At 40.6% G+C, this 27,408-nt stretch overlaps 1 protein-coding gene across 1 annotated transcript in view; it reads right to left on the bottom strand.

Moving 5' to 3' along the window:
- CRYZL1 (crystallin zeta like 1) overlaps positions 1 to 27,408 on the bottom strand; it is a 248,371-nt gene that overhangs the window by 131,423 nt on the left and 89,540 nt on the right. The window contains exon 2 of the mRNA XM_053705957.1: positions 7,346 to 7,417. Coding sequence (XP_053561932.1) covers positions 7,346 to 7,411 — 66 coding nt within the window. The 5' untranslated portion in view covers positions 7,412 to 7,417. The remainder of the gene's footprint in view (positions 1 to 7,345; positions 7,418 to 27,408) is intronic.

Here is a 27,408-nt window from a genome sequence, read left to right as displayed (position 1 = left end):
CAATAAACTATTTATTTTGCCCCTTTTCCTGTAATTTAAAGAGACAGTGTACTGTAAAACTAGGTTCCACTTAATGTGTTTCCAATGACTCGTTATACCAGCTGCAGTATAAAATGTATGGGAAATCGTTTATGTATATATTTGTATATGAAATAGCCGTTTCTGCTAAATGAAACTACAACCAAATGAAATCAGCTGATCTTTAAGACAAAACAGACCTAATTAACATATCTGTCTAAAAAATTTACACAAAGTCTTCCTTTTCTTTTTTCTCACTGCTTACTCACCTATACGTAGAGAGAACAATGGAAAATGAACACAAGCGCCTAGATTTAGAGTTCTGCGGTAGCCGTCAAAACCAGCGTTAAGGGCTCCTAACGCTGCTTTTTACCGCCCGCTGGTATTTAGAGTCAGTCAGGAAAGGGTCCAACGCTCACTTTCCAGCCGCGACTTTTCCATACCGCAGATCCCCTTACGCCAATTGCGTATCCTATCTTTCAATGGGATCTTCCTAACGCTGGTATTTAGAGTCTTGGCTGAAGTGAGCGTTAGAACTCTAACGACAAAACTCCAGCCGCAGAAAAAAGTCAGGAGTTAAGAGCTTTTTGGGCTAACGCCGGTTCATAAAGCTCTTAACTACTGTGCTCTAAAGTACACTAACACCCATAAACTACCTATGTACCCCTAAACCGAGGCCCCCCCACATCGCCGCCACTCTAATAAATTTTTTTAACCCCTAATCTGCCGACCGGACACCGCCGCCACCTACATTATCCCTATGTACCCCTAATCTGTTGCCCCTAACACCGCTGACACCTACATAATATTTATTAACCCCTTATCTGCCCTCCCCAACCTTACCTACACTTATTAACCCCTAATCTGCCGACCGGACCTCACCGCCACTATAATAAATGTATTAACCCCTAAACCGCCTCACTCCCGCTTCGCAAACCCTATAATAAATTTTTATTAACCCCTAATCTGCCCTCACTAACATCGCCGACACCTAACTTCAAGTATTAACCCCTAATCTGCCGACCGGACCTCACCGCTACTATAATAAATTTATTAACCCCTAAAGCTAAGTCTAACCCTAACACCCCCCTAAGTTAAATATAATTTAAATCTAACTAAATAAATTATTTCTTACTAAATAAATTAATCCTATTTAAAGCTAAATACTTACCTGTAAAATAAACCCTAATATAGCTACAATATAACAAATAATTATATTGTAGCTATTTTAGGATTTATATTTATTTTACAGGCAACTTTGTATTTATTTTAACCAGGTACAATAGCTATTAAATAGTTAATAACTATTTAATAGCTACCTAGTTAAAATAATTACAAAATTACCTGTAAAATAAATCCTAACCTAAGTTACAATTAAACACTACACTATCAATAAATTAATTAAATAAACTACCTACAATTACCTACAATTAAATCAACTAACCTAAATTACAAAAACAAACCAACACTAAATTACAAAAAATAAAAAAAGATTACAAGAATTTTAAACTAATTACACCTACTCTAAGCCCCCTAAAAAAATAACAAAGCCCCCCAAAATAAAAAAATGCCCTACCCTATTCTAAAATAAAAAGTTAACCGCTCTATTTCCTTACCAGCCCTTAAAAGCTCCTTTGCGGGGCATGCCCCAAAGAAATCAGCTCTTTTGCCTGAAAAAAAAAACATACAATACCCCACCCCAACATTACAACCCACCACCCACATACCCCTAATCTAACCCACCCAAACCCCCCTTAAAAAAACCTAACACTAAGCCCCTGAAGATCTCCCTACCTTGTATTCACCCAGCCGGGTATCACCGATCCGTCCAGAAGAGGGTCCGAAGTCTTCATCCTATCCGGCAAGAAGAGGTCCTCCAGAGGGTCCAAAGTCTTCATCCAGGTGGCATCTTCTATCTTCTTCCATCCGGAGCGGAGCGGGTCTATCTTGAAGCAGCCGACGCGGAGCCATCCTTCCTCACCGACGGACTAACGACGAATGAAGTTTCCTTTAAATGACGTCATCCAAGATGGCGTCCCTCGAATTCCCATTGGCTGATAGGATTCTATTAGCCAATCAGAATTAAGGTAGGAAAAATCTGATTGAAGTTCAATCCGATTGGCTGATTGGATCAGCCAATCAGATTGAGCTCGCATTCTATTGGCTGATTGGAACAGCCAATAGAATGCGAGCTCAATCTGATTGGCTGATCATATTAGCCAATCGGATTGAACTTCAATCTGATAGGCTGATTCAATCAGCCAATCAGATTTTTCCTACCTTAATTCAGATTGGCTAATAGAATCCTATCAGCCAATCGGAATTCGAGGGACGTCATCTTGGATGACGTCATTTAAAGGAACCTTCATTCGTCGTTAGTCCGTCGGTGAGGAAGAATGGCTCTGCGTTGGCTGCTTCAAGATGGACCCGCTCCGCTCCGGATGGAAGAAGATAGAAGATGCCGCCTGGATGAAGACTTTGGACCCTCTGGAGGACCTCTTTTTGCCGGATAGGATGAAGACTTCGGACCCTCTTCTGGACGGATCGGTGATACCCGGCTGGGTGAATACTAGGTAGGGAGATCTTCAGGGGCTTAGTGTTAGGTTTTTTAAGGGGGGGTTGGGTGGGTTAGATTAGGGGTATGTGGGTGGTGGGTTGTAATGTTAGGGGGGGTATTGTATGGTTTTTTTTCAGGCAAAAGAGCTGATTTCTTTGGGGCATGCCCCGCAAAAGGCCCTTTTAAGGGCTGGTAAGGTAATAGAGCGGTTAACTTTTTATTTTAGAATAGGGTAGGGCATTTTTTTAATTTTGGGGGGCTTTGTTATTTTTTTAGGGGGCTTAGAGTAGGTGTAATTAGTTTAAAATTCTTGTAATCTTTTTTTATTTTTTGTAATTTAGTTTAGTTGATTTAATTGTAGGTAATTGTAGGTAGTTTATTTAATTAATTTATTGATAGTGTAGTGTTAGGTTTAATTGTAACTTAGGTTAGGATTTATTTTACAGGTAATTTTGTAATTATTTTAACTAGGTAGTTATTAAATAGTTAATAACTATTTAATAGCTATTGTACCTAGTTTAAATAAATACAAAGTTGCCTGTAAAATAAATATAAATCCTAAAATAGCTACAATATAATTATTTGTTATATTGTAGCTATATTAGGGTTTATTTTACAGGTAAGTATTTAGCATTAAATAGGATTAATTTATTTAATAAGAAATAATTTATTTTGTTAGATTAAAATTATATTTAATTTAGGGGGGTGTTAGGGTTAGACTTTAGGGGTTAATACATTTATTATAGTGGCGGCGAGGTCCGGTCGGAAGATTAGGGGTTAATAAGTGTAGGTAAGGTAGCAGCGATGTTGGGGGGGGGCAGATTAGGGGTTAATAAATATAATGTAGGTGTTGGCGACGTTGGGGGCAGCAGATTAGGGGTTCATAGGGATAATAGGTTGCGGCGGTGTACGGAGCGGCAGATTAGGGGTTAATAATAAAATGCAGGGGTCAGCGATAGCGGGGGTGGCAGATTAGGGGTTAATAAGTGTAAGGTTAGGGGTGTTTAGACTCGGGGTACATGTTAGGGTGTTAGGTGCAGACTTAGAAACTGTTTGCCCATAGGAAACAATGGGGCTGCGTTAGGAGCTGAACGCTGCTTTTTTGCAGGTGTTAGTTTTTTTTCAGCTCAAACTGCCCCATTGTTTCCTTTGGGGGAATCGTGCACGAGCACGTTTTTCAAGCTGGCCGCTACCGTAAGCAACGCTGGTATTGAGAGTTGAAGTGGCAATAAATTATGCTCTACCCTCCCTTTTTGAGCCTAACGCAGCCCTTCAGAGAACTCTAAATACCAGCGTTATTTATTTAGGTGCGGGGGAAAAAAAACCACGCGTAGCTAACGCACCCCTTTGGCCGCAAAACTCTAAATCTAGGTGTTAGTATTTCTCTATCACACATCCCATTATTCAGTAAACAGTTGCTAGAAAAAGTGTTAATCTTTAGATCCTCCTGATATCTTAATATATTAAAAAATGTATGCAATTACAATTTGTTTACTGCCCCTTTAAACCTGTGTGGAAGAACATAATTCCTAGGATCCAGAATGAATGAATAAACCACAATACAATAATGAATATTCTGGAGAGAAACTAACTTCATCAACTGATCTTAAAACCAGCTTATACTAATGAAGAAATTAGATAAGAGGGAAGACAAATACACAGCTAACTATAATGAAAGCCACCAGGAGAATAATCTAATATATACTTGTAATTAATTAAAAATTGGAAGATTTCTGGCAGCAGAATATTATACTAAAATAAAATCCGCTTTCCTTTAACCTTGAGAAAGCTCTGACAACATAAAGCCTGTGTATAAATGCCTCTTGCTTGTTCCTTGGCTCCAGAATTAATAAACAAACATCAATTTCATAATGAATATTTCAAGAAGATACTACCTATAGCAGAAATATTGGGCGGTCTTACAACTACCCTATTCTAATGGATAAATCAGATAAGAGACAAAAAATACACCACTATCTATGGAGAGAGAAAAAAAGACCCACATAATTATATAATATAACTTTAGACACATTGCAAAGGTTCAAAAGAATGATGCTGAAGAGCCAAAATTAATATAGCTTTAGAAGCCAAGAAAACTCTAAAAGCTAACCTAAAAGCAGGTTAGAGCATGAAGGTGAAAGAAAATATCTCACAAAATAATTGATTGTGCATAAACCAGAGCATTCAGGTTATTATTAGATAAACCTATATGCATGCCATTTTGGAGAAAATCAAATATCGGAGGTATCAAATTGTAAAGGAAATTCCAAAACATTTCCCCATGGTGTCTTAAACTTTGAAATAAGCCTTAGTTGCTACTGATTTACCGGCCCTTTCTGTGTCTTAGAAACCTTCAACATAAAGAAGGAAGGATTCAGTAATCAAACCATCAGTGCAATAATTTTTAGGTCTTGGTAAAGAAAGGGACCCAAAGACAGATTGTAAATCAGGCACATATGTATACCTCAACATTTTCCAGAGGTATTTCCTAGAGACTTGTGAGCTGTAGCTCACTTGTGTTTAGTGGGTGGAGCCATGACAAGAGGATGTGTGGCCAGGTGTGTCATGGGACGGGTTGTGTGGATGCAAGGTGTGCCGTGGACAGAGCTGGGGCAGTCCTTTAATACCTAGATCTGCATTGATGGGGGAAGCTGCAGAAGGAACAATGGGCACACCTATCAACCCATGACAATCCTGCAAGATCTGGTAAAGTTGGGAGGTCTGCACATAGGCAGTCCTCATCACAAGAGAATATAAAATAATAAATGAGCCAGCTGTGTTTTTTTTTTGGCAATGCTTTGGGGGATCCACTAGTTAAAAAAAAATAAAAAAAATTTGGGACATTTTGATTGGAGTCCTAAAAGACAGAGTTGTATTCAGTGAACAGGAAAAGACAGCGTCTCATAGTGCAGATAAAACTTAAAAAAAGTGAGATCACAGGAAAAACGAACAAGTGGAAATATACTCACAAGAGTACTGGCACTCTTATATAAAGAAGTGTGAATGTGCAGGATGACATTCAACAGCAGTCAGTACGCTGGCAAAAAGCTCCTCTAATAAGTCAAGGGCACAGCCCTTGAATTCATTTGAGGAAACGGCCAGGAGCTTGCGGCCGAGTAACGCGTTATAAGCTCATTTAATAAATTGTACACTGTTTTTATACTAAGCTTCGTTATAGCTTTCTATTTTATGATATCCCACTGGTTTTTGGGGGCACACTAAACGTTCAAAGCAGCCTGGTTCTGACGGATATTGCTCCCAACTTCCAATATACAGGGATAGCCGTACACTGCAAACTGTGCTGATTCAGAAGATCCTGTGGCTTCTTTGGAGGAGAGCCCACGGCTGTGCCCTTGACTTACCAGAGGAGCCTTTTGCCAGCGTACTGACTGCTGTTGAATGTCAGCCTGCACATTCGCACTTCTTTATATAAGAGTGTCAATACTCTTGTGAGTATTTTTCCACTTGTTCGTTTTTCCTGTGATCTCACTTTTTTAAGTTTTATCTGCACTATGAGGTGCTGTCTTTTCCTGTTCACTTTATAGATATACTGACTGATCATGCAGTTCCAAGACCAGCAGCCTAGTGTACCTACCAGCATCATTGTATCAGAGACATTATTCCGTGGGATATTGCTTACAACTACCTTATGGACACTTTACGATAAGCATATAAAAAACTGTTTTTACATACAATACAAATTTAAAGTGCTTTTTAATAATCTTTATTTTTGTTTTTTCATTTTGTTCTTTGTCAATAACGTTTTGTTTGTAACATTGTCACCATTGAATATATATATAATCTTTCCCAACACGTCCTTTATTGATACCTAAAAATAGTCTTATTGTGCTACTACATTCTAATGGGGTATATTTTGTAGTGGCGCACTGTATTACTATACACTCTGTATAGCTTTTTACAGAGTGGTACTCAGTATGTATTATTAAGTAGTAATAACTGGATGCAGTCATCTTGATTGGAAGAGCAATCTAGAGGGGTTACAGTAGAAGTTCATCATGAGAAAGTGAAGAAATATTGATACTGTTACTTTTATGAATGAGAAAGTAGTGAGATTTTTTATCATTGCTAATATGAAGGATAACAATAGGCAATGGCATTGTGAGTACATTATGAAGTACAGGAAGTGCTTGTTATTGAACTAATGGTAGACAATCATCTGGGAAGAAATCTCCAGTATGCAAATACAAAAAAGATATGCTCTATTTAGGAGAGGCAGACATGGCTGCAGGTTCCCCTAATGATAAGCAGATTATCAATTTGGTAATAGAAAATGTATAGATGAATATAGGGGGGTTGGGCTGATTCTTGGTTTACACCAACAAAAAGCTTTAATTAAAAAGAGAAGTGCCACTCAGGAACACACTAAAGGTCAGACGATCTAAAGTGCTCTGGTCTGGCAAGATTATTTAAGAGGTCTTGTTTAAACAGCAAAATTTACAAAATCCAGAGTTTTGGATATGAAGGAGAGACACTTACAATATAATGCTCAAAATATATTTTGTGTGATTTCTCTCCATGTCAATGAGTTTTGATCATCGGCCCCTAAAAGAGCTGCTAGAGAAGGACCAATTGTTAGTTGTGAGTATAATGTATAGACATTTAATATTATAAGAGAGAGAGAAAGGACCATAGTTATTATTAAATAAATAGAGAAGGAATAGACCCCAGTCATGCATAAAGTGCTACATTGGGTCTGCACTGATTGAGAAAAACTACAATATATATTTAACCTGTTTATTTCAAACACACCTTTTCTTGAAATACAAAGGTTTCGTCACCATCCGGCATGTTCAGCTGATAATATAAACCTTTCATAATGACCTGAAAAAAGAAAAGGATGAATAAAGCATAAAAATAAGTCAAATCTACAAGCTACGCTAACTATTTAATCCCTAAAAGTTCTAATAGCTAATCAGTCATTGTAGTGAAAGATTCTACTTTAAAACTAAATAATTTATTAGAACGTACAAATGGTCTGCAATACATTTAAAGGAGTTAAATTTAGGAGCAATGAAAAAACTTTGTACAGTTAACTCACAATTATTCATCATATTGAATAGCAGTTAATCCCTCTTACTAAATAATAAAAGGAAAAAAAATGTTGGTGCTACAGTCAATGGCAGCACTTGGGGATGCTGGCGAGTGATATGTAGCCACTATCATTACCTTAGCATCCCCAAACTTGCCAGTTGAACGATAGTGGCAAAAAATAATAAATAATAGTTTGGCCAGTGTTCTAACAGATTTTGCTACCTGTCAGTGTGCATGTTCTGTATTACGTAATCGCACTTAACATGTGTACTTCAATCACTTGTCACGGTGGACAATGAAAGCGTGTCCTGCACACAAAATATATAAATAAAAATTACATATAAAAGTGATTGAACTGCACATGCGTGCATTTATTGGCCGCAGCAAAATCTGATAGAACACCGGCCCTGTTTTAGACAGATGCATATAATTATATATCATTAGCTCCTTCCAGGCAATAACATATAGAGTACCATTATATTTTTTCTGCCTGAAAAAAAACATTGAAATTAAAACTGCAATACTGCTTTCGTAAAAATGATCACCAGCTCATTGGTTTATTCAGAATCAGAACAGGAACATGAGTTTAAAAAATATATATTTACAATGGGGAAAAAAAATGACTACAATGTCCCTTTAACACCCCATAATGGGCCAGATTACAAATTGAGCGTTATTTAAATCTCCCGCTCGAGTGTTAACTGCGCTAGAAGTAAGCTTTGTGTGTACATCCGTTTGTGCTGGTATAATAAGTTGAAATTAAACGGTTTTCGCTTGTGCGCTAACCCGATGAAAGGGAAAGAGAGAGAAAGAACGAGAAAGAACGAGAAAGAAAAAGAGAGAGAGAAAGAGAGAGCTTTTGCTATTTTCTTCAATGCCGTGTTTAAAGGGAGATAAAACCTTAACATTTTCTTTCAGTATTGCATAAAAATTGAACGATAATCAGTATGCCCTACCTATATACGTTTGATACACAATCATGTAAAACACGTTACTAACAAGATTGAAGAGGTAACATAAAAAAATCTGATTAACAACAGAAATTTAAAGGGACATAAATCCCAAGCACTCCAGCCATCTAGTACTCAAAAGTATATAAAATTGTTAAAACTGCCATATAGCTCTCATGCACACTGCCTATCTAGGTATGCTCTTTAACAAAGGATACCAAGAGAGCAAATTAACTTTAATAATTAAAGTAAATTTGATTTGACCAGCTCAGCAATCAGATGCAGACAAACGTCCCTCATAGGACAGCCAGCCAAAGTCATCATGTCTGTGTGCTATATACTTCAGTGGCCTTGCTGGGGGCAGTAGGGGGAGCACTAGCCCCCCCCAACATAATGACTGGCCCCCGATGTGCCTCCCGACAGGGACATACCACCACCACTCTGTCCAGGCACTGCAGCAGCTCCAGCCAGACCTACCCACAACACCCCCAGTATCGCCCTCCCACTAAGGCTCCACCCCATAAATCACTGGTGGGCATTCTGAAAGTGCCTCCCATAAAGACATTTTTGAGACGTCACTGCTCTGCTTCACAATTTGCTGACAATCTGCAGCAACACACACTTAATATCAATTAAAAACTACATTTAATAAAAAAATACAATAAAAAAAAAAAACGGGATCTCCCAACATAGGGATCACAATATGCAATGTATGTGTCAGTGCTCAACCTGCCATGTTATCAGGCGTAAATACAGAGGAGATTCAATTAACAAAATTCTGTCATGCACAGAAAACAAACAAAATAAAAACGGTTAACTGTTAAATTACTTTACGCAAATAATTGGTTAAAGGGCCATAATACCCAAATGTTTAAACACTTGAAAGTGATGCAGCATAGCTGTAAAAAGCTGACTAGAAAATATCTCCTGAACATCTCTATGTAAAAGAAAGATATTTTACCTCAAAAGTTCCTCAGTAGCCACCTCCCATTGTAAAGGATTTCTAAGCAGCATTTTAGTGTGTCTGTCCTGGGACAGCTGAAAGGATGAGCATCGTGAACTCTCATATTATTTCACCAATCAGGTAAAGGAAGCTTACTATGAAATCTCATGAGAGTTAAGTCAAATCTCATGAGATCAAAGTAAGAGTTCATGACCTCAGCACTGTTGATGCTGATTGGCTGCTGTTCATTTCTTCATTTTTTTTTTTTTTTTACCTGCAGCTGGGAGCAGGTGAAGTATAACTTTTTACACAGAACTTACTCTGCTGAGCTGAGGAGACTGTGAGGTAAAATATCTCCCTTTTTTACATAGAGATGCTCAGGTGATATTTTCCTGTCAGCTTTTTACAGTTATACTGCATCAGTTTTCAAGTGATTTAGCATATGAGTATTATGTCCCTTTAAGTAAAAGTTTTTTATGAATAAAATTAAATTAATCATTCATTAAAATTAGGTATTAAGTGCTCACTGGTCAATAGAGACAATTCTAATGGTGGACATGGACAAAAAAAACCTAAGTATTCATACAGACAGTAGCGCACTCTCAGAAACAAACCACCACTTGTTAGCTTGTTCTATGGTGATTTACTACTTGGGTGCAGTTTCTTTTTAGCCCAGTAATGCTTTTCACAGAGAAGAACTTTCCTGTAGTATATTAGTCTGATCGCGCCTATCAAGGTCAGTCCAGTGCTGAAATACGTCTGGGGTTTGCTATGCCTCTTGTTCAGAGAGGGATTGACTGCTACTTTTGGGGCTGGACTGTACTGTTTAGTCAGGATCAGACTGATATACTACAGGAAAGTTCTTCTCTGTGTACTTTTGTTCATTCCCTGGGTGAGCACTTTCCTCTTTTTGTATGAAAATTATCACCCTGAGGGAAGTCTCCCTAAGGGTGATGCGGGGAACCAGACGTGTATCTGTTGCCCAATGTGCCAAGAGGAATATGGCTGCAACTCACTGATGAGGCCCTCACTAGGCCGATATGTATGTCTCGGGTTTGCAATGTCTCTTGTTCAGAAGAATTGCCTGGTATTTCTGGGCTGGACTGTACTGTTTAGTTAGGATCAGACTGATATACTACAGGAAAGTTCTTCTCTGTGTATGGCACATGCTGGGCAGAAATATGCTGCTTCTGGGGTGGTAACTAGCAATAGAACAAGTTATTATGCTATTGTTTGTTCCCTGGTTGAGGGCTTCTGTCTTTTTGTGTATGAAAACTAAGTATATTCAAGACAGGAGATTAAAGTGATTGTATACGCTCAACAATATTTGTAATAAAAAAAGTAACTGGACACTTTCAATGATTAAAATCATTGTAGACGCTAAAATATATAATCACTCTTTCATTTTCTTATACACTTCGCCGTTCCTCCGCCCGCAACACATAGTCTATTTCATTGTAAAATGATTAATCACACTGTAGCCAATCGTAACCTGCCCCCTTTGGCGTCCAGCAAATGTAACACATTTTTTAAATGCCCTCTTTTAGAATGGAAAAACAAAATGTTTTGATTACAAGACAAAGTAATATGTTTTGATTTATATATCATTCATTCAATTATACAGTGTAACATTGGTAATAACCAACAATAACCATAGCCAATAATGTGAAACATCAATTATACTGTGGGTGATTACTATAAACAAAAGAACGCTTATTATTGATCTCATCTTAGAGAAATGTCTACATCCAATTTTTCTTAATTAAAGATAATGATGTATTTTTCAATATAAATTTATCATAAATAATGTGTAGATGATATGATATCTAAAGAACGTTCCACGTAGTTTAGTCTGACTTGATTTCATTTTTTTACCCCCCTGTACAGTGTTTGTTGGCCCCTGTACAGTGTTTGTTGGCCCCTGTACAGTGTTTGTTGGCCCCTGTACAGTGTTTGTTGGCCTTTTGGTTAACTGAATGTAACATTATTTGCCATCCTTGTTGTCTGTAAATTGAACACAAGTTGCAAATGGTAAACTGGATGTAATTTAATTATTGTTTACAAAATTAGTTTTCCGAGAAACACAGAGGGAAGAGAAAAAGGAAAATGTACTAGTGCACTATATCTGTTAAGAGCGAAAACATAGAAAAATCATAGTAACATAGTAGATGAGGTTGAAAAAAGACAAAAGGCCATCGAGTTCAACCTTTATAGATCTTAAAAGGGCCACTATACAGAGTAGAATATCATAATCAGTAAATGCAAAAGCACTTAGGCTTTGATTTAGAGTTGGGCGGTAGCCGTGAAAACCAGCGTTAGAGGCTCCTAACGCTGGTTTTGGGCTACCGCCGGTATTTAGAGTCAGTCAGGAAAGGGTCTAACGCTCACTTTCCAGCCGTGACTTTTCCATACCGCAGATCCCCTTACGTCAATTGCGTATCCTATCTTTTCAATGGGATCTTTCTAACGCCGGTATTTAGAGTCGTGTCTGAAGTGAGCGTTAGAAATCTAACGACAAAACTCCAGCCGCAGAAAAAAGTCAGTAGTTAAGAGCTTTCTGGGCTAACGCCGGTTTATAAAGCTCTTAACTACTGTGCTCTAAAGTACACTAACACCCATGAACTACCTATGTACCCCTAAACCGAGGTCCCCCCACATCGCCGCCACTCTATTAAAATTTTTTAACCCCTAATCTTCCGCTCCGTACACTGCCGCCAACTACGTTATCCCTATGTACCCCTAATCTGCTGCCCCTAACACCGCCGACCCCTATATTATATTTATTAACCCCTAATCTGCCCCCCTCAACGTCGCCTCCACCTGCCTACACTTATTAACCCCTAATCCGCCTCACTCCCGCCTCAATAACCCTATAATAAATAGTATTAACCCCTAATCTGCCCTCCCTAACATCGCCGACACCTAACTTCAATTATTAACCCCTAATCTGCCGACCGAATCTCGCCGCTACTGTAATAAATGGATTAACCCCTAAAGCTAAGTCTAACCCTAACACTAACACCCCCCTAAGTTAAATATAATTTAAATCTAACGAAATAAATTAACTCTTATTAAATAAATTATTCCTATTTAAAGCTAAATACTTACCTGTAAAATAAACCCTAATATAGCTACAATATAAATTATAATTATATTATAGCTATTTTAGGATTTATATTTATTTTACAGGTAACTTTGTATTTTTTTTTTAACCAGGTACAATAGCTATTAAATAGTTAATAACTATTTAATAGCTACCTAGTTAAAATAATTACAAAATTACCTGTAAAATAAATCCTAACCTAAGTAACAATTAAACCTAACACTACACTATCAATAAATTAATTAAATAAAATACCTACAATTATCTACAATTAAACCTAACACTACACTATCAATAAATAAATTAAATAAAATTCCTACAAATAAATACAATTAAATAAACTAACTAAAGTAATAAAAATAAAAAAGAACTAAGTTACAAAAAATAAAAAAATATTTACAAACATAAGAAAAATATTACAACAATTTTAAACTAATTACACCTACTCTAAGCCCCCTAATAAAATAACAAAGACCCCCAAAATAAAAAAAATGCCCTACCCTATTCTAAATTACAAAAGTTCAAAAGCTCTTTTACCTTACCAGCCCTTAAAAGGGCCCTTTGCGGGGCATGCCCCAAAGAATTCAGCTCTTTTTCCTGTAAAAAAAAACATACAATACCCCCCCAACATTACAACCCACCACCCACATACCCCTAATCTAACCCAAACCCCCCTTAAATAAACCTAACACTAAGCCCCTGAAGATCTTCCTACCTTGTCTTCACCATGCCAGGTATCACCGATCGTTCCAGGCTCCAAAATCTTCATCCAAGCCCAAGCGGGGGCTGGCGATCCATAATCCGGCGGCTGAAGAGGTCCAGAAGAGGATCCGAAGTCTTCATCCTATCCGGGAAGAAGAGGCGATCCGGACCGGCAACCATCTTGATCCAAGCGGCATCTTCTATCTTCATCCGATGACGACCAGCTCCATCTTGAAGACCTCCACCGCGGACCCATCTTCTTCTTCCGACGACTTCCAGACGAATGACGGTTCCTTTAAGGGACGTCATCCAAGATGGCGTCCCTCGAATTCCGATTGGCTGATAGGATTCTATCAGCCAATCGGAATTAAGGTAGGAAAATTCTGATTGGCTAATGGAATCAGCCAATCAGAATCAAGTTCAATCCGATTGGCTGATTAAATCAGCCAATCAGATTGAGCTCGCATTCTATTGGCTGTTCCGATCAGCCAATAGAATGAGAGCTCAATCTGATTGGCTGATCGGATCAGCCAATCGGATTGAACTTGATTCTGATTGGCTGATTCCATCAGCCAATCAGAATTTTCCTACCTTAATTCCGATTGGCTGATAGAATCCTATCAGCCAATCGGAATTCGAGGGACGCCATCTTGGATGACGTCCCTTAAAGGAACCGTCATTCGTCGGGAAGTCGTCGGAAGAAGATGGGTCCGCGGTGGAGGTCTTCAAGATGGAGCCGGTCGTCATCGGATGAAGATAGAAGATGCCGCTTGGATCAAGATGGTTGCCGGTCCGGATCGCCTCTTCTTCCCGGATAGGATGAAGACTTCGGAGCCTCTTCTGGACCTCTTCAGCCGCCGGATTATGGATCGCCAGCCCCCGCTTGGGCTTGGATGAAGATTTTGGAGCCTGGAACGATCGGTGATACCTGGCATGGTGAAGACAAGGTAGGAAGATATTCAGGGGCTTAGTGTTAGGTTTATTTAAGGGGGGTTTGGGTTAGATTAGGGGTATGTGGGTGGTGGGTTGTAATGTTGGGGGGGGGTAGTGTATGTTTTTTTTTACAGGCAAAAGAGCTGAATTCTTTGGGGCATGCCCCGCAAAGGGCCCTTTTAAGGGCTGGTAAGGTAAAAGAGCTTTGAACTTTTTGTAATTTAGAATAGGGTAGGGCATTTTTTTTATTTTGGGGGTCTTTGTTATTTTATTAGGGGGCTTAGAGTAGGTGTAATTAGTTTAAAATTGTTGTAAGATTTTTCTTATGTTTGTAAATATTTTTTTATTTTTTGTAACTTAGTTCTTTTTTATTTTTTTGTACTTTAGTTAGTTTATTTCATTGTATTTATTTGTAGGAATTTTATTTAATTTATTTATTGATAGTGTAGTGTTAGGTTTAATTGTAGATAATTATAGGTATTTTATTTAATTAATTTATTGATAGTGTAGTGTTAGGTTTAATTGTAACTTAGGTTAAGATTTATTTTACAGGTAATTTTGTAATTATTTTAACTAGGTAGCTATTAAATAGTTATTAACTATTTAATAGCTATTGTACCTGGTTAAAATAAATACAAAGTTACCTGTAAAATAAATATAAATCCTAAAATAGCTATAATATAATTATAATTTATATTGTAGCTATATTAGGGTTTATTTTACAGGTAAGTATTTAGCTTTAAATAGCAATAATTTATTTAATAAGAGTTAATTTATTTCGTTAGATTTCAATTATATTTAACTTAGGGGGGTGTTAGTGTTAGGGTTAGACTTAGCTTTAGGGGTTAATCCATTTATTACAGTAGCGGCGAGATTCGGTCAGCAGATTAAGGGTTAATAATTGAAGTTAGGTGTCGGCGATGTTAGGGAGGGCAGATTAGGGGTTAATACTATTTATTATAGGGTTATTGAGGCGGGAGTGAGGCGGATTAGGGGTTAATACATTTATTATAGTAGCGGTGAGCTCCGATCGGCAGATTAGGGGTTAATAAATTTAGGCAGTTGGAGGCGACGTTGAGGGGGGCAGATTAGGGGTTAATAAATATAATATAGGGTCGGCGGTGTTAGGGGCAGCAGATTAGGGGTACATAGCTATAATGTAGGTGGCGGTGGTGTACGGAGCGGCAGATTAGGGGTTAATAATAATATGCAGGGGTCAGCGATAGCGGGGGCGGCAGATTAGAGGTTAATAAGTGTAAGGTTAGGGGTGTGTAGACTCGGGGTACATGTTAGAGTGTTAGGTGCAGACGTAGGAAGTGTTTCCCCATAGAAAACAATGGGGCTGCGTTAGGAGCTGAACGCGGCTTTTTTGCAGGTGTTAGGTTTTTTTTCAGCTCAAATGGCCCCATTGTTTTCTATGGGGGAATCGTGCACAAGCAAGTTTTTGAAGCTGGCCGCGTCCGTAAGCACCGCTGGTATCTAGAGTTGCAGTGGCGTTAAATTATGCTCTACGCTCCCTTTTTGGAGCCCAACGCACTGAAAACCAAGCCATTCTGTGAACTCTAAATACCAGCGGTATTTAAAAGGTGCGTGGGGAAAAAAAGCACGCGTAGCTAACGCACCCCTTTGGCCGCAGAACTCTAAATCGAGGCGTTAGTTTGTATTTCAAATAAGTAGTACATTTCTAACAAAATTTTAAAGTTAGTCCTTTTTTCCCTCCCACTGCTTCATGTGACAGCCATCAACCAATCACAAAATGCATATATGTATATTCTATGAATATTGCACATGCTCAGTAGGAGCTGGTACCTCAAAAAGTGTGTTTGTAAAAAGATTGTGCACATTTAGTGAATTTAAAAGTTGTTTGAAATTGTGTGCTCCATCTGAATAATGACAATTTCTTTTTGACTTGAGTATCCCTTTAATATACTTGCAATAAAAGCTTCAGTTGAGCTTAACCCCTTAATGACCACAGCACTTTTCCATTTTCTGTCCGTTTGGGACCAAGGCTATTTTTACATTTTTGCGGTGTTTGTGTTTAGCTGTAATTTTCATCTTACTCATTTACTGTACCCACACATATTATATACCGTTTTTCTCGCCATTAAATGGACTTTCTAAAGATACCATTATTTTCATCATATCTTATAATTTACTATAAAAAATTTTATAAAATATGAGGAAAAAATTGAAAAAAAACACACTTTTTCTAACTTTGACCCCCAAAATCTGTTACACATCTACAACCACCAAAAAACACCCGTGCTAAATAGTTTCTAAATTTTGTCCTGAGTTTAGAAATACCCAATGTTTACATCTTCTTTGCTTTTTTTGTAAGTTATAGGGCCATAAATACAAGTAGCACTTTGCTATTTCCAAACCATTATTTTTCAAAATTAGCGCTAGTTACATTAGAACACTAATATCTTTCAGGAACCTCTGAATATCCATTGACATGTATATATTTTTTTTTAGTAGACATCCCAAAGTATTCATCTAGGCCCATTTTGGTATATTTCATGCCACCATTTCACCGCCAAATGCTATTAAATACAAAAAATCGTTCACTTTTTTACAAATTTTTTCACAAACTTTTGGTTTCTCACTGAAATTATTTACAAACAGCTTGTGCAATTATGGCTTAAATGGTTGTAAATTCTTCTCTGGGATCCCCTTTGTTCAGAAATAGCAGACATATATGGGCTTTGGCGTTGCTTTTTAGTAATTAGAAGGCTGCTAAATGCCACTGCGCACTACACGTGTATTATGCCCAGCAGTGAAGGGGTTAATTATGGAGCATGTAGGGAGCTTCTAGGGTTAATTTTAGCTTTAGTGTAGTGTAGTAGACAACCCCAAGTATTGATCTAGGCCCATTTTGGTATATTTCATGCCACCATTTCACCGCCAAATGCGATCAAATTAAAAAAAACGTTAAATTTTTCACAATTTTAGGTTTCTCACTGAAATCATTTACAAACAGCTTGTGCAATTATGGCACAAATGGTTGTAAATGCTTCTCTGGGATCCCCTTTGTTCAGAAATAGCAGACATATATGGCTTTGGCGTTGCTTTTTGGTAATTAGAAGGCCGCCAAATGCCGCTGCATTTCACACGTGTATTATGGCTAGCAGTGAAGGGGTTAATTATGTAGCTTGTAGGGAGCTTGCAGGGTTAATTTTAGCTTTAGTGTAGAGCTCAGCCTCCCACCTGAAACATGAGACCCCCTGATCCCTCCCAAACAGCTCTCTTCCCTCCCCCACCCCCCAATTGTCCCCGCCATCTTAAGTACTGGCAGAAACTCTGCCAGTACTAAAATAAAAGCTATATTTGGGCTTTTTTTGTGTTTTTTTTTTATAGCATATTTACATATGCTGCTGTGTAGGATCCCCCCTTAGCCCCCAGCCTTACTGATCCCCCACCAAAGAGCTCTCTAACCCTCCCCCTCTGCCTTAATGGGCGCCATCTTGGGTACTGGCAGCTGTCTGCCAGTACCCAGTTTAGTGAAAAAATGTGCCTTTTTTTTAAAAACAGAATTTATGTTTACCTGATAAATTTCTTTCTCCAACGGTGTGTCCGGTCCACGGCGTCATCCTTACTTGTGGGATATTCTCTTCCCCAACAGGAAATGGCAAAGAGCCCAGCAAAGCTGGTCACATGATCCCTCCTAGGCTCCGCCTACCCCAGTCATTCGACCGACGTTAAGGAGGAATAATTGCATAGGAGAAACCATATGGTACCGTGGTGACTGTAGTTAAAGAAAATAAAATATCAGACCTGATTAAAAAAACCAGGGCGGGCCGTGGACCGGACACACCGTTGGAGAAAGAAATTTATCAGGTAAACATAAATTCTGTTTTCTCCAACATAGGTGTGTCCGGTCCACGGCGTCATCCTTACTTGTGGGAACCAATACCAAAGCTTTAGGACACGGATGAAGGGAGGGAGCAAATCAGGTCACCTAAATGGAAGGCACCACGGCTTGCAAAACCTTTCTCCCAAAAATAGCCTCAGAAGAAGCAAAAGTATCAAACTTGTAAAATTTGGTAAAAGTGTGCAGTGAAGACCAAGTCGCTGCCCTACATATCTGATCAACAGAAGCCTCGTTCTTGAAGGCCCATGTGGAAGCCACAGCCCTAGTGGAATGAGCTGTGATTCTTTCGGGAGGCTGCCGTCCAGCAGTCTCGTAAGCCAATCTGATGATGCTTTTAATCCAAAAAGAGAGAGAGGTAGAAGTTGCTTTTTGACCTCTCCTTTTACCTGAATAAACAACAAACAAGGAAGATGTTTGTCTAAAATCCTTTGTAGCATCTAAATAGAATTTTAGAGCGCGAACGACATCCAAATTGTGCAACAAACGTTCCTTCTTTGAAACTGGTTTTGGACACAGAGAAGGTACGATAATCTCCTGGTTAATGTTTTTGTTAGAAACAACTTTTGGAAGAAAACCAGGTTTAGTACGTAAAACCACCTTATCTGCATGGAACACCAGATAAGGAGGAGAACACTGCAGAGCAGATAATTCTGAGACTCTTCTAGCAGAAGAAATCGCAACTAAAAACAAAACTTTCCAAGATAATAACTTAATATCAACGGAATGTAAGGGTTCAAACGGAACCCCCTGAAGAACTGAAAGAACTAAATTGAGACTCCAAGGAGGAGTCAAAGGTTTGTAAACAGGCTTGATTCTAACCAGAGCCTGAACAAAGGCTTGAACATCTGGCACAGCTGCCAGCTTTTTGTGAAGTAATACCGACAAGGCAGAAATCTGTCCCTTCAGGGAACTTGCAGATAATCCTTTTTCCAATCCTTCTTGAAGGAAGGATAGAATCCTAGGAATCTTAACCTTGTCCCAAGGGAATCCTTTAGATTCACACCAAGAGATATATTTTTTCCAAATTTTGTGGTAAATCTTTCTAGTCACAGGCTTTCTGGCCTGAACAAGAGTATCGATCACAGAATCTGAGAATCCTCGCTTCGATAAAATCAAGCGTTCAATCTCCAAGCAGTCAGCTGGAGTGAAACCAGATTCGGATGTTCGAACGGACCCTGAACAAGAAGGTCTCGTCTCAAAGGTAGCTTCCAAGGTGGAGCCGATGACATATTCACCAGATCTGCATACCAAGTCCTGCGTGGCCACGCAGGAGCTATCAAGATCACCGACGCCCTCTCCTGCTTGATCCTGGCTATCAGCCTGGGGATGAGAGGAAATGGCGGGAACACATAAGCTAGTTTGAAGGTCCAAGGTGCTACTAGTGCATCCACTAGAGCCGCCTTGGGATCCCTGGATCTGGCCCCGTAGCAAGGAACTTTGAAGTTCTGACGAGAGGCCATCAGATCCATGTCTGGAATGCCCCACAGGTGAGTGACTTGGGCAAAGATTTCCGGATGGAGTTCCCACTCCCCCGGATGCAATGTCTGCCGACTCAGAAAATCCGCTTCCCAATTTTCCACTCCTGGGATGTGGATAGCAGACAGGTGGCAGGAGTGAGACTCCGCCCAAAGAATAATTTTGGTTACTTCTTCCATCGCTAGGGAACTCCTTGTTCCCCCCTGATGGTTGATGTACGCAACAGTCGTCATGTTGTCTGATTGAAACCGTATGAACCTGGTCCTCGCAAGCTGGGGCCAGGCCTGGAGCGCATTGAATATCGCTCTCAGTTCCAGAATATTTATCGGTAGAAGAGATTCTTCCCGAGACCAAAGACCCTGAGCTGTCAGGGATCCCCAGACCGCGCCCCAGCCTATCAGACTGGCGTCGGTCGTGACAATGACCCACTCTGGTCTGTGGAACATCATCCCTTGAGACAGATTGTCCAGGGACAGCCACCAACGGAGTGAGTCTCTGGTCCTCTGATTTACTTGTATCTTCGGAGACAAGTCTGTATAGTCCCCATTCCACTGACTGAGCATGCACAGTTGTAATGGTCTTAGATGAATGCGCGCAAAAGGAACTATGTCCATCGCCGCCACCATCAACCCGATCACTTCCATGCACTGAGCTATGGAAGGAAGAGGAACGGAATGAAGTATCCGACAAGAGTCCAGAAGCTTTGTTTTTCTGGCCTCTGTTAGAAAGATCCTCATTTCTAAGGAGTCTATAATTGTTCCCAAGAAGGGAACCCTTGTTGACGGGGATAGAGAACTCTTTTCCACGTTCACTTTCCAGCCGTGAGATCTGAGAAAGGCCAGGACAATGTCCGTGTGAGCCTTTGCTTGAGGAAGGGACGACGCTTGAATCAGAATGTCGTCCAGGTAAGGTACTACTGCAATGCCCCTTGGTCTTAGCACCGCTAGAAGGGACCCTAGTACCTTTGTGAAAATCCTTGGAGCAGTGGCTAATCCGAAAGGAAGCGCCACGAACTGGTAATGTTTGTCCAGGAATGCAAACCTTAGGAACCGATGATGTTCCTTGTGGATAGGAATATGTAGATACGCATCCTTTAAATCCACCGTGGTCATAAATTGACCTTCCTGGATGGAAGGAAGGATAGTTCGAATGGTTTCCATCTTGAACGATGGGACCTTGAGAAATTTGTTTAAGATCTTGAGATCTAGGATTGGTCTGAACGTTCCCTCTTTTTTGGGAACTATGAACAGATTGGAGTAGAACCCCATCCCTTGTTCTCTTAATGGAACAGGATGAATCACTCCCATTTTTAACAGGTCTTCTACACAATGTAAGAACGCCTGTCTTTTTATGTGGTCTGAAGACAACTGCGACTTGTGGAACCTCCCCCTTGGGGGAAGTCCCTTGAATTCCAGAAGATAACCCTGGGAGACTATTTCTAGCGCCCAAGGATCCAGAACATCTCTTGCCCAAGCCTGAGCGAAGAGAGAGAGTCTGCCCCCCACCAGATCCGGTCCCGGATCGGGGGCCAATATTTCATGCTGTCTTGGTAGCAGTGGCAGGTTTCTTGGCCTGCTTTCCCTTGTTCCAGCCTTGCATTGGTCTCCAAGCTGGCTTGGCCTGAGAAGTATTACCCTCTTGCTTAGAGGACGTAGCACCTTGGGCTGGTCCGTTTTTACGAAAGGGACGAAAATTAGGTCTATTTTTTGCCTTGAAGGGCCGATCCTGAGGAAGGGCGTGGCCCTTACCCCCAGTGATATCAGAGATAATCTCTTTCAAGTCAGGACCAAACAGCGTTTTCCCCTTGAAAGGAATGTTTAGTAGCTTGTTCTTGGAAGACGCATCAGCCGACCAAGATTTCAACCAAAGCGCTCTGCGCGCCACAATAGCAAACCCAGAGTTCTTAGCCGCTAACTTAGCCAATTGCAAAGAGGCGTCTAGAGTGAAAGAATTAGCCAATTTGAGAGCATTGATTCTGTCCATAATCTCCTCATAAGGAGGAGAGTCACTATCGAGCACCTTAAGCAGTTCATCAAACCAGAAATATGCGGCTGTAGTGACAGGGACAATGCATGAAATGGGTTGTAGAAGGTAACCCTGCTGAACAAACATCTTTTTAAGCAAACCTTCTAATTTTTTATCCATAGGATCTTTGAAAGCACAACTATCCTCTATGGGAATAGTGGTGCGTTTGTTTAAAGTAGAAACCGCTCCCTCGACCTTGGGGACTGACTGCCATAAGTCCTTTCTGGGGTCGACCATAGGAAACAATTTTTTAAATATGGGGGGAGGGACGAAAACATAATTTATGCTTACCTGATAAATTCCTTTCTTCTGTTGTGTGATCAGTCCACGGGTCATCATTACTTCTGGGATATAACTCCTCCCCAACAGGAAATGCAAGAGGATTCACCCAGCAGAGCTGCATATAGCTCCTCCCCTCTACGTCAGTCCCAGTCATTCGACCAAGAATCAACGAGAAAGGAGTAACCAAGGGTGAAGTGGTGACTAGAGTATAATTTAAAAGATATTTACCTGCCTTAAAACAGGGCGGGCCGTGGACTGATCACACAACAGAAGAAAGGAATTTATCAGGTAAGCATAAATTATGTTTTCTTCTGTTATGTGTGATCAGTCCACGGGTCATCATTACTTCTGGGATACCAATACCAAAGCAAAAGTACACGGATGACGGGAGGGATAGGCAGGCTCATTATACAGAAGGAACCACTGCCTGAAGAACCTTTCTCCCAAAAATAGCCTCCGAAGAAGCAAAAGTGTCAAATTTGTAAAATTTGGAAAAAGTATGAAGCGAAGACCAAGTTGCAGCCTTGCAAATCTGTTCAACAGAGGCCTCATTCTTAAAGGCCCAAGTGGAAGCCACAGCTCTAGTGGAGTGAGCTGTAATTCTTTCAGGAGGCTGCTGTCCAGCAGTCTCATAGGCTAAACGTATTATGCTACGAAGCCAAAAAGAGAGAGAGGTAGCAGAAGCTTTTTGACCTCTCCTCTGTCCAGAGTAAACGACAAACAAGGAAGAAGTTTGGCGAAAATCTTTAGTTGCCTGCAAGTAGAACTTGAGGGCACGAACTACATCCAGATTGTGTAAAAGACGTTCCTTCTTTGAAGAAGGATTTGGACACAAGGATGGGACAACAATCTCTTGATTGATGTTCCTGTTAGTGACTACCTTAGGTAAGAACCCAGGTTTAGTACGCAGAACTACCTTGTCTGAGTGAAAAATCAGATAAGGGGAATCACAATGTAAGGCTGATAACTCAGAGACTCTTCGAGCCGAGGAAATAGCCATTAAAAACAGAACTTTCCAAGATAACATTTTTATATCAATGGAATGAAGGGGTTCAAACGGAACACCCTGTAAAACGTTAAGAACTAAGTTTAAACTCCATGGTGGAGCAACAGCTTTAAACACAGGCTTGATCCTAGCTAAAGCCTGACAAAAGGCCTGGACGTCTGGATTTTCTGACAGACGTCTGTGTAACAAGATGGACAGAGCTGAAATCTGTCCCTTTAATGAACTAGCTGATAAACCCTTTTCTAAACCTTCTTGTAGAAAAGACAATATCCTAGCGATCCTAACCTTACTCCAGGAGTAACCTTTGGATTCGCACCAGTATAGGTATTTCCGCCATATTTTATGGTAAATCCTTCTGGTAACAGGCTTTCTAGCCTGAATCAGGGTATCAATAACCGACTCAGAAAAACCACGTTTTGATAAAATCAAGCGTTCAATTTCCAAGCAGTCAGCTTCAGAGAAGTTAGATTTTGATGTTTGAATGGACCCTGTATCAGAAGGTCCTGTCTTAGAGGTAGAGACCAAGGCGGACAGGATGACATGTCCACTAGATCTGCATACCAAGTCCTGCGTGGCCAAGCAGGTGCTATTAGAATTACTGATGCTCTCTCCTGTTTGATTTTGGCAATCAAACGAGGAAGCAGCGGGAAGGGTGGAAACACATAAGCCATCCTGAAGTTCCAAGGTGCTGTCAAAGCATCTATCAGAACTGCTCCCGGATCCCTGGATCTGGACCCGTAGCGAGGAAGTTTGGCGTTCTGGCGAGACGCCATGAGATCTATCTCTGGTTTGCCCCAACGTCGAAGTATTTGGGCAAAGACCTCCGGATGAAGTTCCCACTCCCCCGGATGAAGAGTCTGGCGACTCAAGAAATCCGCCTCCCAGTTCTCCACTCCCGGGATGTGGATTGCTGACAGGTGGCAAGAGTGAGACTCTGCCCAGCGAATTATCTTTGATACTTCCATCATTGCTAGGGAGCTTCTTGTCCCTCCCTGATGGTTGATGTAAGCTACAGTCGTGATGTTGTCCGACTGAAACCTGATGAACCCCCGAGTTATTAACTGGGGCCAAGCCAGAAGGGCATTGAGAACTGCTCTCAATTCCAGAATGTTTATTGGAAGGAGACTCTCCTCCTGATTCCATAGTCCCTGAGCCCTCAGAGAATTCCAGACAGCGCCCCAACCTAGTAGGCTGGCGTCTGTTGTTACAATTGTCCAGTCTGGCCTGCTGAATGGCATCCCCCTGGACAGGTGTGGCCGATGAAGCCACCATAGAAGAGAATTTCTGGTCTCTTGATTCAGATTCAGAGTAGGGGACAAATCTGAGTAATCCCCATTCCACTGACTTAGCATGCATAATTGCAGCGGTCTGAGGTGTAGGCGTGCAAAAGGCACTATGTCCATTGCCGCTACCATTAAGCCGATCACCTCCATGCATTGAGCTACTGACGGGTGTTGAATGGAATGAAGGACGCGGCATGCATTTTGAAGTTTTGTTAACCTGTCTTCTGTCAGGTAAATCTTCATCTCTACAGAATCTATAAGAGTCCCCAAGAATGGAACTCTTGTGAGAGGAAAGAGAGAACTCTTCTTTTCGTTCACTTTCCATCCATGCGACCTTAGAAATGCCAGAACTAACTCTGTATGAGACTTGGCAGTTTGAAAGCTTGAAGCTTGTATTAGAATGTCGTCTAGGTACGGAGCTACCGAAATCCCTCGCGGTCTTAGTACCGCTAGAAGGGCACCCAGAACCTTTGTGAAGATTCTTGGAGCCGTAGCCAATCCGAATGGAAGAGCTACAAACTGGTAGTGCCTGTCTAAGAAGGCAAACCTTAGATACCGGTGATGATCTTTGTGGATCGGTATGTGAAGGTAAGCATCCTTTAAATCCACTGTGGTCATGTACTGACCCTCTTGGATCATGGGTAAGATTGTCCGAATAGTTTCCATTTTGAACGATGGAACTCTTAGGAATTTGTTTAGAGTCTTTAAATCTAAGATTGGCCTGAAAGTTCCCTCTTTTTTGGGAACCACAAACAGGTTTGAGTAGAACCCTTGTCCTTGTTCCGACCACGGAACCGGATGGATCACTCCCATTGTTAACAGATCTTGTACGCAGCGTAGAAACGCTTCTTTCTTTATCTGGTTTGTTGACAACCTTGACAGATGAAATCTCCCTCTTGGGGGAGATAATTTGAAGTCTAGAAGGTATCCCTGAGATATGATCTCTAGTGCCCAGGGATCCTGAACATCTCTTGCCCAGGCCTGGGCGAAGAGAGAGAGTCTGCCCCCTACTAGATCCGGTCCCGGATCGGGGGCTCTCGGTTCATGCTGTCTTTGGGGCAGCAGCAGGTTTCCTGGCCTGCTTGCTTTTGTTCCAGGACTGGTTAGGCTTCCAGCCTTGCCTGTAACGAGCAACAGCTCCTTCCTGTTTTGGTGCAGTGGAGGTTGATGCTGCTCCTGTTTTGAAATTCCGAAAGGGACGAAAATTAGACTGTCTAGCCTTAGCTTTGGCCTTGTCTTGAGGTAGGGCGTGGCCCTTACCTCCCGTAATGTCAGCGATAATTTCTTTCAAACCGGGCCCGAATAAGGACTGCCCCTTGAAAGGTATATTAAGTAATTTGGACTTAGAAGTAACATCAGCTGACCAGGATTTTAGCCACAGTGCCCTGCGCGCCTGTATGGCGAATCCTGAGTTCTTAGCCGTAAGTTTGGTTAAATGTACTACGGCCTCCGAAATGAAAGAATTAGCTAGTTTAAGGACTCTAAGCCTGTCCGTAATGTCGTCTAGCGTAGAGGAACTAAGGTTCTCTTCAAGCGACTCAATCCAAAATGCTGCCGCAGCCGTAATCGGCGCGATACATGCAAGGGGTTGTAATATAAAACCTTGTTGAACAAACATTTTCTTAAGGTAACCCTCTAATTTTTTATCCATTGGATCTGAGAAAGCACAGCTATCCTCCACCGGGATAGTGGTACGCTTAGCTAAAGTAGAAACTGCTCCCTCCACCTTGGGGACCGTTTGCCATAAGTCCCGAGTGGTGGCGTCTATTGGAAACATCTTTCTAAATATTGGAGGGGGTGAGAACGGCACACCGGGTCTATCCCACTCCTTAGTAACAATTTCAGTTAGTCTCTTAGGTATAGGAAAAACGTCAGTACTCGCCGGTACCGCAAAGTATTTATCCAACCTACACAGTTTCTCTGGTATTGCAACGGTGTTACAATCGTTGAGAGCTGCTAAGACCTCCCCTAGTAGTACACGGAGGTTCTCCAATTTAAATTTAAAATTTGAAATATCTGAGTCCAATCTGTTTGGATCAGAACCGTCACCCACAGAATGAAGCTCTCCGTCCTCATGCTCTGCGAGCTGTGACGCAGTATCAGACATGGCCCTAGCATTGTCAGCGCACTCTGTTCTCACCCCAGAGTGATCACGCTTGCCTCTTAGTTCTGGTAATTTAGACAAAACTTCAGTCATAACAGTAGCCATATCTTGTAATGTTATCTGTAATGGCCGCCCAGATGTACTAGGCGCCAAAATATCACGCACCTCCCGGGCGGGAGATGCAGGTACTGTCGCGTGAGGCGAGTTAGTCGGCATAACTCTCCCCTCGCTGTTTGGTGAAATTTGTTCACATTGTACAGATTGACTCTTATTTAAAGTAGCATCAATACAGTTAGTACATAAATTTCTATTGGGCTCCACCTTGGCATTGGAACAAATGACACAGATATCTTCCTCTGAGTCAGACATGTTTAACACACTAGCAAAAAAACTTACAACTTGGTTATAATCTTTTTTAGCAAAAAAACGCACTATGCCTCAAAGAGGTACTAACGATTAAATGACAGTTGAAATAATGAACTGAAAAACAGTTATAGCATCAAACTTTAAAACAACCCAACTTTTAGCAAAGGTTTGTTCCCATTAGTAAAAAACAACACTAATTAAATTTGTACATAAGAAAACAAAACAACGTTTTTTATTCACAGTCACTATAAGAATTCTCACAGCTCTGCTGAGAGAATTTACCTCCCTTCAAAGAAGTTTGAAGACCCCTGAGATCTGTCAGAGATGAACCGGATCATGCAGGAAATATAAAAGTAGCTGACTGAAATTTTTTGATGCGTAGCAAAGAGCGCCAAAAACGGCCCCTCCCTCTCCCACACAGCAGTGAAGAGAAACGAAACTGTCACAATTAAAGCAAAAAACTGCCAAGTGGAAAATAATGCCCAAATATTTATTCACACAGTACCTCAGCAATGTAAACGATTCTACATTCCAGCAAAAACGTTTAACATGAGAATAGTTATTAAAAGGATTAGTGACCTTTAACACAGTAGTTCCGGTGAAATACCATCCCCAGAATACTGAAGTGTATACATACATGTCATTTTAACGGTATGGCAGGCTTTTCTCATCAATTCCATTCAGAAAATAAAAACTGCCACATACCTCAATGCAGATTCATCTGCCCGCTGTCCCCT

Source organism: Bombina bombina, chromosome 3, assembly GCF_027579735.1.
Source record: "Bombina bombina isolate aBomBom1 chromosome 3, aBomBom1.pri, whole genome shotgun sequence".
NCBI classification, from domain to species: domain Eukaryota; kingdom Metazoa; phylum Chordata; class Amphibia; order Anura; family Bombinatoridae; genus Bombina; species Bombina bombina.
The sequence above is the reverse complement of the archived record's forward strand: the minus strand, read 5'-3'. Positions and strand labels throughout refer to the sequence as shown.